This window comes from Salmo trutta, chromosome 31, assembly GCF_901001165.1.
Source record: "Salmo trutta chromosome 31, fSalTru1.1, whole genome shotgun sequence".
In the NCBI taxonomy this organism is placed as follows: Eukaryota; Metazoa; Chordata; class Actinopteri; order Salmoniformes; family Salmonidae; genus Salmo; species Salmo trutta.
This window is the reverse complement of record NC_042987.1, coordinates 14059698-14072674: the sequence shown is the minus strand read 5'-3', so window position 1 is coordinate 14072674 and position 12977 is coordinate 14059698. Positions and strand designations below refer to the sequence as shown.

General features: G+C 44.6%; 1 protein-coding gene across 2 annotated transcripts in view; it reads left to right on the top strand.

Annotated features, from left to right (window-relative positions):
• The window catches only part of LOC115169596 (arf-GAP with GTPase, ANK repeat and PH domain-containing protein 3), a 222258-nt gene that overhangs the window by 206800 nt on the left and 2481 nt on the right, over positions 1-12977 (top strand). For both annotated transcript variants that reach the window (XM_029725358.1, XM_029725357.1), the window contains exon 17: positions 12454-12709. In XM_029725358.1, the coding sequence (XP_029581218.1) occupies positions 12454-12709 (256 nt within the window). The remainder of the gene's footprint in view (positions 1-12453; positions 12710-12977) is intronic.

The following is a 12977-nucleotide window of genomic DNA, read 5'->3' as shown; positions in this document are numbered from 1 at the left end:
GTGATGACAACTATTGTTGCTTGGAATTGCGTATCAAGTGGACATATGTTTCAAGTTTCAAGTTAGTTTTAATGTCACGTAGCCGACATATCAATGCATACACACAAACTATCTAGGTCAAATAGGGGAGAGGCGTTGTGCCGTGAAGTGTTGCTTTATCTGTTTTTTAAAACCAGGTTTGCTGTTTATTTGAGCAATATGAGATAGAAGGAAGTTCCATGCAATAAGGGCTCTATATAATACTGTACGTTTTCTTGAATTTGTTCTGGATTTGGAGACTGTGAAAAGACCCCTGGTGGCATGTTTGGTGGGATAAGTTGGCTATGCAAACATTTGGGGATTTTCAACACATTAATGTTTCTTATAAAAAGAAGAAGTGATGCAGTCAGTCTCTTCTCAACTCTTTAGCCAAGAGAGACTGGCATGCATAGTATTTATATCAGCCCTCTGATAACAATTAAGAGCATAACGTGACGCTCTATTCTGGGCCAGCTGCAGCTTAACTAGGTCTTTCCTTGCAGCACTGGACCACACGACTGGACAATAATCAAGATTAGACAAAACTAGAGCCTGCAGGACTTGCTTTTTGGAGTGTGGTGTCAAAAAAGCAGAGCATCTCTTTATTACGGACAGACCTCTCCCCATCTTTACAACCATTGAATCTATATGTTTTGACCATGATAGTTTACAATCTAAGGTAACGCCAAGTAATTTAGTCTCCTCAACTTGTTCTACTGCCACACCATTCATTACCAGATTCAGCTGAGGTCTAGCTCTTAGAGAGAGCAAATTAAGTGAGTGTGTGTGTGTTGGAGTGTTGGAGTGTCAGTGTGCATGTGTACAGTCCTGGGAGTGTACATAGAGACAGTGCAAAAGAAAATAAGAAAATACAAGGGTTAACTCAAATTGTCCAATTAACCCTTTAGTTAGCTATTTAGCAGTCTTATGGTTTGGGGATAGAAGCTATTCAGGAGCCTGTTGGTGTCAGACTTGATGCACCGGTACCGCTTTCTGTGCGGAAGTAGAGAGAACAAGCTATGGTTTGGGTGGCTGGAGTCTTTAAAGATTTTCCGGGCCTTCCTTTCACACCGCCTGATATAGAGGTCCTGGATGACATAGAGCTGGGCCCCAGTGATGTACTGGGCTAGCCGCACCACCCTCTGTAGTGCCATGCGATCGAGGGCGGTGCTGTTGCCATACCAAGCAGTAATATAGACTCGGTGTGTGTGTGTGTGTGTGTGTGTGTGTGTGTGTGTGTGTGTGTGTGTGTGTGTGTGTGTGTGTGTGTGTGTGTTATCTGTGTCCATAGAAAGATGTCGTATCCTCTTCGATCCATTCTACCCAACTCAGGGCAGCTTTGAGTTGAGTGATGACCCACGATTACGTATTGAATGGTTTGTGGGCTCCAGTATTCCGCCACCCCGGACTTGATGAAAGATTATTGATACTGATTCCTCTGTCTCACCTCTGTCACTGTTCCTATATCGCCCTGGGTAGGAATGTTTTTCATTGTCACGAAAATCACATCTCATTCTGTGTGAGCACATGCGTCTTTGTTTAGTCCGTCAAACAAATAACGATAATAATCCCATTATTATCATAGAGGAAAGAGGTTGTTGTCATAATCTCATCGGTAATCATCGATCGAAATCCGGATATATATTTTGCTTGACGAACGAGGAATCATTTATTTGATCAGAAATCTGATGAAGAAAGGCGGTACCATTATCTTGGCCCTGCCTCTACATCACCTCAAAGCATCTCTTGCATAAATTTAGGAGACAAAAAGGGGAATGAATATATTATCTTGCTTCTGATCCCCACCGTTACTTTGTTGTCTCATCCATACAGATGAAACGTTAAGATTAAATATACAGATCTCTATTGTCTCCACACTTGCTCCTCCCCCTGGACTTGAAGTGGTTCTGATGTTAATTGTGTCACCGTGGTGACATGGAGCAGCTTTGTGATGGCATCCAGGCAGCTGGTGTAGCGTTCCCACCCCACCTCCTCCTAAACATTAGTGACACCTAATCTAAACGACTCAGTAACTACCTGAAGACGAGCCTCACATCTGATTGAATGTCTCCTGCTACACTAGTTCTGCCGGCTCGCGTTTTGAAATGTTAACTTAAAAGGTGTTCATCCACAAGATTAGTTTAGCTTTTTAGGAATTCTTATGTGAAAGAGGTCTGCACAGATTTGCTTTGTAGTCAGATTTATGTAGATATCGGTACTCATCGTGTAGGCTAATGTTGTGGTGGGATTTTGTAGTGGCTTGTATCTTTAAAGAACCAAAATGCATTTTGTATTTTTGATCAGACTTCTCCAGTGCCATCAACAGCTTTCAGAGAGAGTTTAAAATGTATCACCCAATAATTGAATGAAGTCTGAATAAGAAAGATGTAGATATTGGTGTGCCATAAAAGGCGTGTGTATACATCAATAGATCTTGATGACATACATTTCTTCTGAGCCATAAATCTCATAGAGAAATGCAATCTTTCTCCAGTCAGCATATTGGAAGGGAGTTGTTCCTTTAATTAGTGTCTGCCAGTCGGCGTGTTTTCCACGCCACCTCTAATTGTCTGGCACACATGTGAGAGGAAACACTATACACTCACACTCCTGAGAGAAAACATTATGTGCGCACACACACACACACTTGTGAGGGAAAACACTACTGACTATTTTGACGGGGAAGGAAGAGGGGGGCTCCACCTCACACACACACACACACAAACCTCTCCTTCCTCCCCCATGTCTCATTTGGGGATGGAAGATGTCTGGGAGCGTAGACGGATGTGGAAGGCTATCCCTCACCGGTGCTGCCCACCTCACTGTCACCCCTCTGTCGGTTGTTGTGCCGCGCGGCGCCCTCGGCCACGGCCAGGTAATAGCTCTGCTCTGACGACCAGAGGAGTGGAGAGAGAGCGAGTAAAAGAACCCGCCTCCTCCTCCACTTTGTTTCAGAAATAATTTGCCGCTCCTGCATGCCGCCTGCAGGGTCTGCACGGTAATAAAAATGAATCACACCACTAACCTCTCCAAAACTGCTCCCTCTTTTTAACTCCGTCCTTCCTGGATGGATACACGGCTGGGAGAATGGAATTGATACTGCATCCCTCCACTGTCAACCCTCATATTCTTCCCTCATTCTCATCCCTAATTCTCAGCTGTTATTAGAACCACCAACCCAGTGTGGATGGCAGAAAGGGCTGTGGTTTAGCCTGCTCAGGGATCCAAACTATAATGAGCCAGCTTTAACCTCTCTCCTGTCGAACAGCCCCAGTCCCTAAACCAAAGAGCGCTGAGCCTTTCCGGATACTCACAGGTTAGGGGTGCGAGGAGCGCCAACCGGCAACTATCCAACTCTCCAAAGAGGCTTTAGAATAGCTGGCCTTGCCAGGAGCCCTGGTGGAGGTGGGGTAATTCATTTAGACTAATTAATGAGCGGAGCTGGGGTCTCCCGTCCAGTTCAGCACCGTGCCGTGGCAGTCTCTCCAAATGAAACCCACAGGTCACTGATTAGCCCAGCCTGCCCTGGAAATGATTTGTCACTAATTACCCAACATGTCACGGGTTTCAGCACCAGCCAGGTATATAGGGGAAATTAACTAGCAAATCTAATTTTATTTGTTACGTACACAGTTTACAGCAAGGCCAACTGAAGCAAATTACTTTGTGTTTTATCTTCTATTCTACGTTATAGAGTATAATTAAAGCAACATATACACTATATATACAAAAGTATGTGGACACCCCTTCAAATTAGTAGATTCTGCTATGTCAGCCACACTCGTTGCTGAGTCCACATCATAGGATGCCATTGGAATCTGGAGCAGTGGAAACGCGTTCTCTGGAGTGATGAAACATGCTTAACCATCTGGCAGTCCAACAGACGAATCTGGGTTTGGCAGATGCCAGAAGAACACTACCTGCCCAAATGCATAGTGCCAACTGTAAAGTTTGGTGAAGGAGGAATCATTTTTTATGGTTCGGGTTAGGCTCCTTAGTTCCAGTGAAGTCTTAACGCTACAGCATACAATGACATTCTAGACGATTATGTGCTTCCAACTTTGTGGCAACAGTTTGGGGAAGGCCCTTTCCTGTTTCAACATGACAATGCCCCCGTGTTCAAAGCGAGGTCCATACAGAAATGGTTTGTTGAGAACGGTGTAGAAGAACTTGACTGGCCTGCACCGAGCCCTGACCTCAACCGCATCGAACACCTTTGGGATGAATTGGAACGCTGACAGTGAGACAGGCCTAATTGCCAAACATCATTGCCCGACCTCACTAATGCTCTTGTGGCTGAATGGAAGCAAGTCCCTGCAGTCAGCAAGTCCAACATCTAGTGGAAAGCCTTCCCAGAAGAGTGGAGGCTGTTCTAGCAGCAAAAGGGGGGACCAACTCCATATTTATGCCCATGATTTTGGAATGAGATGTTCGACGATCAGGTGTCCACATACAGTTGAAATCATAGGTTTACATACACTTAGGTTGGAGTCATTAAAACTCATTTTTCAACCACTCCACACAATTCTTGTTAACAAACTATAGTTTTGGCAAGTCAGTTAGGACATCCACTTTCTGCATGTCACAAGTAATTTTTCCAACAATTTGTTTACAGACAGATTATTTCACTTATAATTCACTTTATCACAATTCCAGTGGGTCAGAAGTTTACATACACTAAGTTGACTGTGCCTTTAAACAGCTTGGAAAATTCCAGAAAATGATGTCATGGCTTTAGAAGCTTCTGATAGGCTAATTGACATCGTTTGAGTCAATTGGAGGTGTACCTGTGGATGTATTTCAAGGCCTACCTTCAAACTCAGTGCCTCTTTGCTTGACATCATGGGAAAATCAAAAGAAATCAGCTAAGACCTCCACAATTGTAGACCTCCACACGCCTGAATGTACCACGTTCATCTGTACAAACAATAGTACGCAAGTATAAACATCATAGGACCACGCAGCCGTCACACCGCTCAGGAAGGAGACACATTCTGTCTCCTAGAGATGAACGTACTTTGGTGTGAAAAGTGCAAATCAATCCCAGAACAACACCAAAGGACGTTGTGAAGATGCTGGAGGAAACAGGTACAAAAGTATCTATATCCACAGTAAAACAAGTCCTATATCGACATAACCTGAAAGGCTGCTCAGCAAGGAAGAAGCCACTGCTCCAAAACCGCCATAAAAAGTGGTTTGGCCAGACTATGGTTTGCAACTGCACATGGGGACAAAGATCGTACTTTTTGTAGAAATGTCCTCTCGTCTGATGAAACAAAAATAGAACTGTTTGGCCATAATGACCATCGTTATGTTTGCAAGCCGAAGAACACCATCCCAGCCGTGAAGCACAGGGGTGGCAGCATCATGTTGTGGTGGTGCTTTGCTGCAGGAGGGACTGGTGCACTTCACAAAATAGACGGCATCATGAGGGAGGGAAATTATGTGGATATATTGAAGCAACATCTCAAGATATCAGTCAGGAAGTTAAAGCTTGGTCGCAAATGGGTCTTCCAAATGGACAATGACCCCAAGCATACTTCCATCGTTATGGCTTAAGTCAAGGTATTGGAGTGGCCATCACAAAGCCCTGACCTCAATCCTATAGAAAATTTGTGGGCAGAACTGAAAAAGCGTGTGTGAGCAAGGAGGCCTTCAAACCTGACTCAGTTACACCAGCTCTGTCAGGAGGAATGGGCCAAAATTCACTCAACTTATTATGGGAAGCTTGTGGAAGGCTACCCTAAACATTTGACCCAAGTTAAACAGTTTAAAGGCAATGCTACCAAATACTAATTGAGTGTATGTAAACTTCTGACCCACTGGGAATGTGATGAAAGAAATAAAAGCGGAAATAAATCATTCTCTCTTCTATTATTCTTACATTTCACATTCTTAAAGTAAGGTGGTGATCCTAACTGACCTAAGACAGGGAAGTTTTACTCTGATTAAATTTCCGGAATTGTGAAAAACTGGGTTTAAATGTAATTGCTAAGGTGTATGTAAACTTCCGACTTCAACTGTACGTTTGGTCATGTAGTGCAACTACATTTGATGACTCATTTCATTTCAAATCCATCTGATTAAAGGAAGGCTCATTTGTGTCAAGCTGGGTGAAATGAATTCATTCTGCAAGTGGTGTTTGTCGTAAGTGACTGGGTGCATGTGTGGTGTACATGTCATTGTCCCAGCGTTGTGTTGGAGAGGACAGGGGCAGTAGGGGGTTAACAACGAGAGCATTTAAGGGTGTTAGTCTTCTCTGGCACAAAAACACAGCCGCTCCATCATGGGGACGGTGACAACCTCATTAATGTCACAATATATTCAACTCGTCCTGCCCTGTCTGCTGCTAGCCCAAGGCTCACAGATGCTCCTCTACTGGCCTCTCAATAGAACAACTGGCCAGACCGTTCAACCAGACTGCTCAACCCAAACAAAACAACAGTCTCATTCTAGAACCATACTATAGAACCACTATCTCTGGCCCAACATTCTACAGTATGTACATGAGTAAAGGAGTGTTTAACCTAGAAAGCTAGATTCTAGATCATGTTTGTTATGTAGTTGTTATTCTTGGTTGAGGATAACGTCTAAACTGTACCCCTGTTGTTGACTGTAGGGAGTCTCATTTACTGGGTTGCTCTCTCATTTTTCGCCCCTAGCAACCTTTGAAGCTCTGGGGCCCTGCTTTCTCGCTCTGTTGTGTTTTTTCTCTCCCTTTTGTTTTTCTCTCTTTCTGTCCCCTTCGCCCAGCTCTCTCTCTCTCTCTCTCAATATGTGGAAGTGAAATGGCCGGCTGTTGCATGGGAATCTGTCCTATACAAGCCGCCCCCCTCCCGCTGCGAGGGGTGTTTAGATTGCCTAGTCCCCCCCTCCACCACTCCTTCACTCTCAGTGAATCTATTTGATGTGTCCGCAGTGAATGTTGAGAGGCAGGGAGGGAGGGAGGTAGGGGGCTGGGGCTTACCCTGATTGTTTAGGAGGAACAGACTGTGTTTGAAGGATGGGGTGGTGTGTGTGTGTGTGTGTGTGCATGTGGGTGCGTTTGGTGGTGGTAATGGTGGGACGGACATCCTGATTCCTCCCTTAATGTGTGGACCAATCAATGGCACCTTTATTAAAGGAGGCCTGGAGTGGTCATTCTCTGGTCTTTGTCTATTCACTACTATTTTACTCAATGCTACCATGGTCCCGCCCCCTCTGTCTCAGTCTCTCTTTCCCTCAATAAATCCCTATTTGTCTTTGTCTTTGGAGCTTGACTAATTATCCTTGTTTGTTCCTCTTTATGTGGATGCAGTCATGTGTTGTTGACTTCGTGGACTGGGTTGAGGAGAATCATTCCGCCATTTGCCACTTAATTAAGGGGAGGTCAGAATCCAGTGCCCAGCTCAGGAACTAAACGTGCAGAACTCGTATAGAATTATAAAAGGGCTTCAGCACTTATTTTCACACAGGTTATTCTGCAACTGATGCCGCTCTTATATAAATTAAGAATTAGGATTGAAAAGTAGAGAATCTAACAGCCTATTTGACAGTTTTGTGTCCTCTGTGCCTTTAGACTTTAGTCTTGATACTGTAATCTCTGCTTTGTTTCTTAGCAAACTTTTGGAACAAATGTCAGCTATAAGGTGGTAAAGAAAATATAGTCATCGCACACAGATATAACACTGACTTACTGAGGAAGTTCATGCTGCTCCAAGCAGTAATGCTTTATCGTTTAAAGATACATTATTGAGATCTTTGCTCTGTCTCTTTTCTGCAAGTCCCCTCTGTCCCCTAAGCAACAGAGGATTTTTTTTAGCAAGTATGTGTGCAAGGGTGGCGAAAGCAGTGTGTGTGTGCATGCGTGAGTGTATGTGTTTCACGGTGTGTGCGTGTGTCGAGGGTAACCATCGGCTTGATTTCCTGAATATCATCCCCTGCTTACGAAGTTCACTCTCTATCTCCTCTCCTTTTCCCTCTCTTTCTCCCCCTCTTTTCTCCTCCCGCTTTGACATGCTAAATCTGCCGATTTTATTTTTCTTCCTCCTGCGGAGAGGAAGTGTCCTTTTCAAGGATCTCGGCTTTCCCCCTGACTGCCTAAACCCTGCCTATGTTTGGATTGTTGTTCTATTTCAAACAAAAGACAGAGGCGGGATTACCATTTCACTTCCTTTCACAGACTACCTTTCAAGTGGTGTAGCAGCTGAGGATCTGAGTCACCACCACTGGCCACTTCCCTTTTTCTTAAACGGAACTCTATAGTACCAGCGTGGTTACATTTGGACCCCTACTACTGGGATTGAGGTCTCTTTGTGGCTTCAAGGCCTGTGTTCACAAATAGGATATATAATCAGTTTTGCCTTTTAGATCGTATTGAATAAGATTTAACAGGGAGGACCTGATCCCAGATCAGCCCTCTTACTTTGAGACTGCTTTGTGAGTATGGGCCTTGGGCTCCTTTCTTGGACCTGACATCTTCTTAATGGTTCTCAGCCTTTTTGTTTCACATCCTGGCGCTAACTTTCTGCCTCATTTAGCTCATGTCAATTCACTGGGCTCTCCTCCCTAGATCTGGGATCCCATTCATTCAGTGGGTTAGCTCTCTGAGGCAAACCTTGGCTAACTGCCCCGATTTGACTTCATCACAAATTCCAGATTCTACCAAAACAAAATATTAAGCAGTACATCTGACTATTACCAAATCGATCACATATAGTTTAACGTTTGACACATACTTGATTCTCGGTCTCAGAAAAAGCCTGGGGAATGTTTTTAAAAGGACTTGGTTCCTGTGTTCGAAAGTGGAAACCAGGGGGGGTGGGGCTGTCAGCCTCCTAACCAGAGCAATCCGCTGGTTCTGGTCTGCCATTGATCCGCTACCAGCCTTGTTCTCACATAATGACAGACTGGGGTTTGATGGAGGGCTTACACCATAAAACTGCTGGCTGCTCCAATCGCTGCTCCAATCGCCCATCCTTAAGAAAATAGTTATTCACCCACGGGAGAGATCCTTTTTCCACTGTGTTAATGCTTTACAGGAAGTCGTAAGGCGAGTTTAGAGTTATGCCTGTACCATTGAGCTAATTTTGAAGAATCGCATAAGTAACACTTAACTTAACCTTGAGGTATAATGCTTTATAACTGGTTATAAGCATGTACGCAGGCTTTGTGGTATTACTGAACTCCTCACTAAACATAAAAACAATTTCCCTTCTCCCAGTGTAATTAGCAATCCTTGAATGAGTAAAGGACAATGCAAGAGTTCAGGGTGACTGCTTTATCTGCCAGGCTGAGCTTTAGGATCTATTAATGGTGGTTAGCAGTTAATCAAATTCCGTGCGGGCACTGACAAAGGCAGCTGTGATGTGGGCCAGGTCTGTCAGTGGAGAGGAGAGGTAGGCTAATTAACCCCTTATGTAAGACTGATGCTGCTTATAGCTAGTGGGCCTGGCAGGTGACATATTGTACTATACATTGTATTCGTAAAGTATTCAGACCCCTTGACTTTTCCCACATTTTGTTACGTTACAGCCTTATTCTCAAATGGATTAAATAAAAACAACTCCTCACCAATCTACACACAATACCCCATGATGACAAAGCAAAAACAGATTTTTAGAAAATGTTGCAAATGTATTAAAAATAAATAGAAATACCTTATTTACATAAGCTTTCAGACCGCTTTGCTATGAGACTTGAAATTGAGCTCAGATGCATCCTATTTCCATTGATCATCCTTGAGGTGTTTCTACAACTTGATTCAAATAAAATAACATTTGATTTGTCACATGCGCCGAATACACCAGGTGTAGACCTTACAGTGAAATGCTTACTTACAAGCCCTTAACCAACAATGCAGTTTTAAGAAAACACCCCAAAAGATATATATAAAAATGTTTGTCCACCTGTGGAAAATTCTATTGGTTGGACATTATTTGGAAAAGCACACACCTGTCTATATAAGGTCCCACAGTTGACAGTGCATGTCGGAGCAAAAACCAAAGGTCCCCAAGAACACAGTGGCCTCCATCATTCTTAAATGGTAGAAGTTTGGAACCACCAAGACTCTTCCTAGAGCTGGCTGCCCGGCCAAACTGAGCAATCGAGAGAGAAGGGCCTTGGTCAGGGAGGTGACCAAGAACCCGTTGGTCACTGACAGAGCTCCAGAGTTCCTCTATGGAGATGGGAGAACATTCCAGAAGGACAACCATCTCTGCAGCACTCCACCAATCAGGCCTTTAAGATAGAGTGGCCAGACGGAAGCCGCTCCTCAGTAAAAGGCACATGACAGCCCGCTTGGAGTTTGCCAAAAGACACCTAAAGGACTCTCAGACCATGAGAAACCAGATCCTCTGGTCTGATGAAACCAAGATTGAACTCTTTGGCCTGAATGCCAAGCATCACGTCTGGAGGAAATCTGGCACCATCGCTAGGGTGAAGCATGGTGGTGGCAGCATCATGCTGTGGGGATGTTTTTCAGCGGCAGGGACTGGGAGACCGTGCTTCTTTCACATGCATTGCTTGCTGTTTGGGGTTTTAGGCTGGGTTTCTGTACAGCACTTTGAGATTTCAGCTGATATACGAAGGGCTATATAAATACATTTGATTTGATTTGACTAGTCAGGATCGAGGGAAAGATGAACGGCCCAAAGTAAAGAGAGATCCTTGATGAAAACCGGCTCCAGGAGTGGACAAGTCTCTCAATGTCCTTGAATGGCCCAGCCAGAGCCCGGACTTCCTTTCCAACCTGATAGACCTGATGCTTCCTTTCCAACCTGATAGAACTTGAGAGGATCTGCAGAGAAGAATGGGAGAAACTCCCCAAATACAGGTGTGCCAAGCATGTAGCTTTATACCCAAGAAGACTCGAGGCTGTAATTGCTGCCAAAGGTGCTTCAACAAAGTACTGAGTAAAGGGTCTCAATACTTTTGTAAATGTGATATTTAAGTTGTACATTTTTTTTACATTTGCAAAAAAAAATCAACAAACCTGTTTTTGCTTTGTCATTATGGGTTATTGTGTGTTGATTGATAATAATAATAATAAAAACAATTGAATCCATTTTAGAATAAGGCTGTTACGTAACAAAATGTGGAAAATTTCAGGTGGTCTGAATGCTTTCTGAATGCACTGTATGCTGTAAACTTTGGTCCAATATCCATACTAGCATACCCCTTAAAATAAAGCAACATATTGGCCATGGATTTCTGATGGTGTGTCTTCAGACCGATGGCGTCATTCCAACATAACACATTGCCATGAGCTATTTGTAATTATTGTAATTTTGTCTGCTTTCTAGGCTTACTTACTGATAGTTTGAAGTGTAAAGTGACGTTAGTGTCCATACAGACTCGTTGGCAGTCAGTGTCCTGGGGGATCCTTGTCACTCCAACCAGCGACAGAGTCGTTTTACCATATCAGTGTGAGCCCCTTTTCTCTGTCACTCACCCAGACGCCCAAACAACAGCCCCTTTCTACTTCCCTTATCACTCCGCTTGACGGGGCCGCGGGGTCAGAGCCACACTGAGCATGCCCAGCCATTCACTGTATTGATTTTTATGTTTTTAAATCCAATGCTATTTGGATGGTATTGCAGTTTGTGTGTGGGTGGGAGAAAAGAGACCTGGGGAGTCAAGATTCAAGATGTAGAGCGATGTAGAGATAGAAGTCTGACTAGCAGAGAGTGGAGGGAGATGCATCCCTCCTCCTCTGCTCCTCTCCATTCTCTGGCTCTATAACTGAAGGAGGCCCAGCCCCAGCTCCAGTCCGCCTCTCTGTCTGCCATTCAGGCCCATCGATCGGCTTCCCATCCCGGGCACCCCAGGGGAGGCCGGGGTCCAAGCGCAGGAAGTCTCCTTTGTGGGGGATCCTCCAGTTATCCCTTTCCGACTGATGGCTGACAGCACTGATAAAAACATGTCCCCCTTTCCTCCTGTCCTGTATTGTCCACAGCAGACATGCTGTTCACAATGTGTAACCTTTAGATAGCTGGCTAGACTGTAACTCTCCTGCTGCAGACGATTATCAGTGGAGGTGGGATACAGTTTCAGCATCTGGCCCCTACCACTGAGCCCTTTCATCGTCAGTGTCCTGACACTCAGAGGCTACACTAGGCTCCCAATTAGAGAAAATACATGATTGAGACAATGGCGGGACTGTTAGGATTGTTCTTAAGGATCGTTCTTAAGTGGCCGCATGTGGTCTAGGCCCTATGAGTACTGCGGAATACAGTTACTTCAAAACCTGCCAGAATTTCCTTGGATCCCTACCCTCCCGCCGATCAAACAAGGTCCTCTTGTGAATAATTATCATGGCTTTAGATTACAAACTATCTATTTATTTAATAGAAAATCCCATTTCACAATTTTATCATTGTTTCTTGTTTTCCGGTCCTCTGTAACCTCACTGACCCTCTTTAACCCTCTATGTCATATCTCTTTCCTCACCACCAGGGAGGAGAGGGAGCGGTGGATCCGGGCTAAGTATGAGCAGAAGCTGTTCCTGGTGGGTCTCCCCCAGTCGGATGTGCCCCTGGGGCAGCAGCTGCTCCGGGCCGTGGTGGAGGACGACCTGAGGCTGGTGGTGCTGCTGCTGGCCCACGGCACCAAGGAGGAGGTCAACGAGACGTACGGAGACGGGGACGGACGCACCGCCCTGCATCTGTCCTGTGCCATGGCCAACGTGGTCATCACCCAGCTTCTCATCTGGGTGAGTAGGTTGGGGGTTTGAGAGGGGATGGTTTTCAACCTTGATTAAAGGTTGATTATCTTCCTGGTTGAATAAAGATTGAATGATAATGAATAGGATAAGATGGTTAAAAAGTTAGATAGATAGGGAAAATGTTATGGTCAGGGCCAGGAGTGTTTCCTAAGCATGTTGACATGACCAGGAAAAACTCCTGGCTGTTGAGGAAAATGGAGTTCTTTGAGTGAATCTGCTCAACTAGCTAGACCACAATGTCAGCTACACCTCTCTC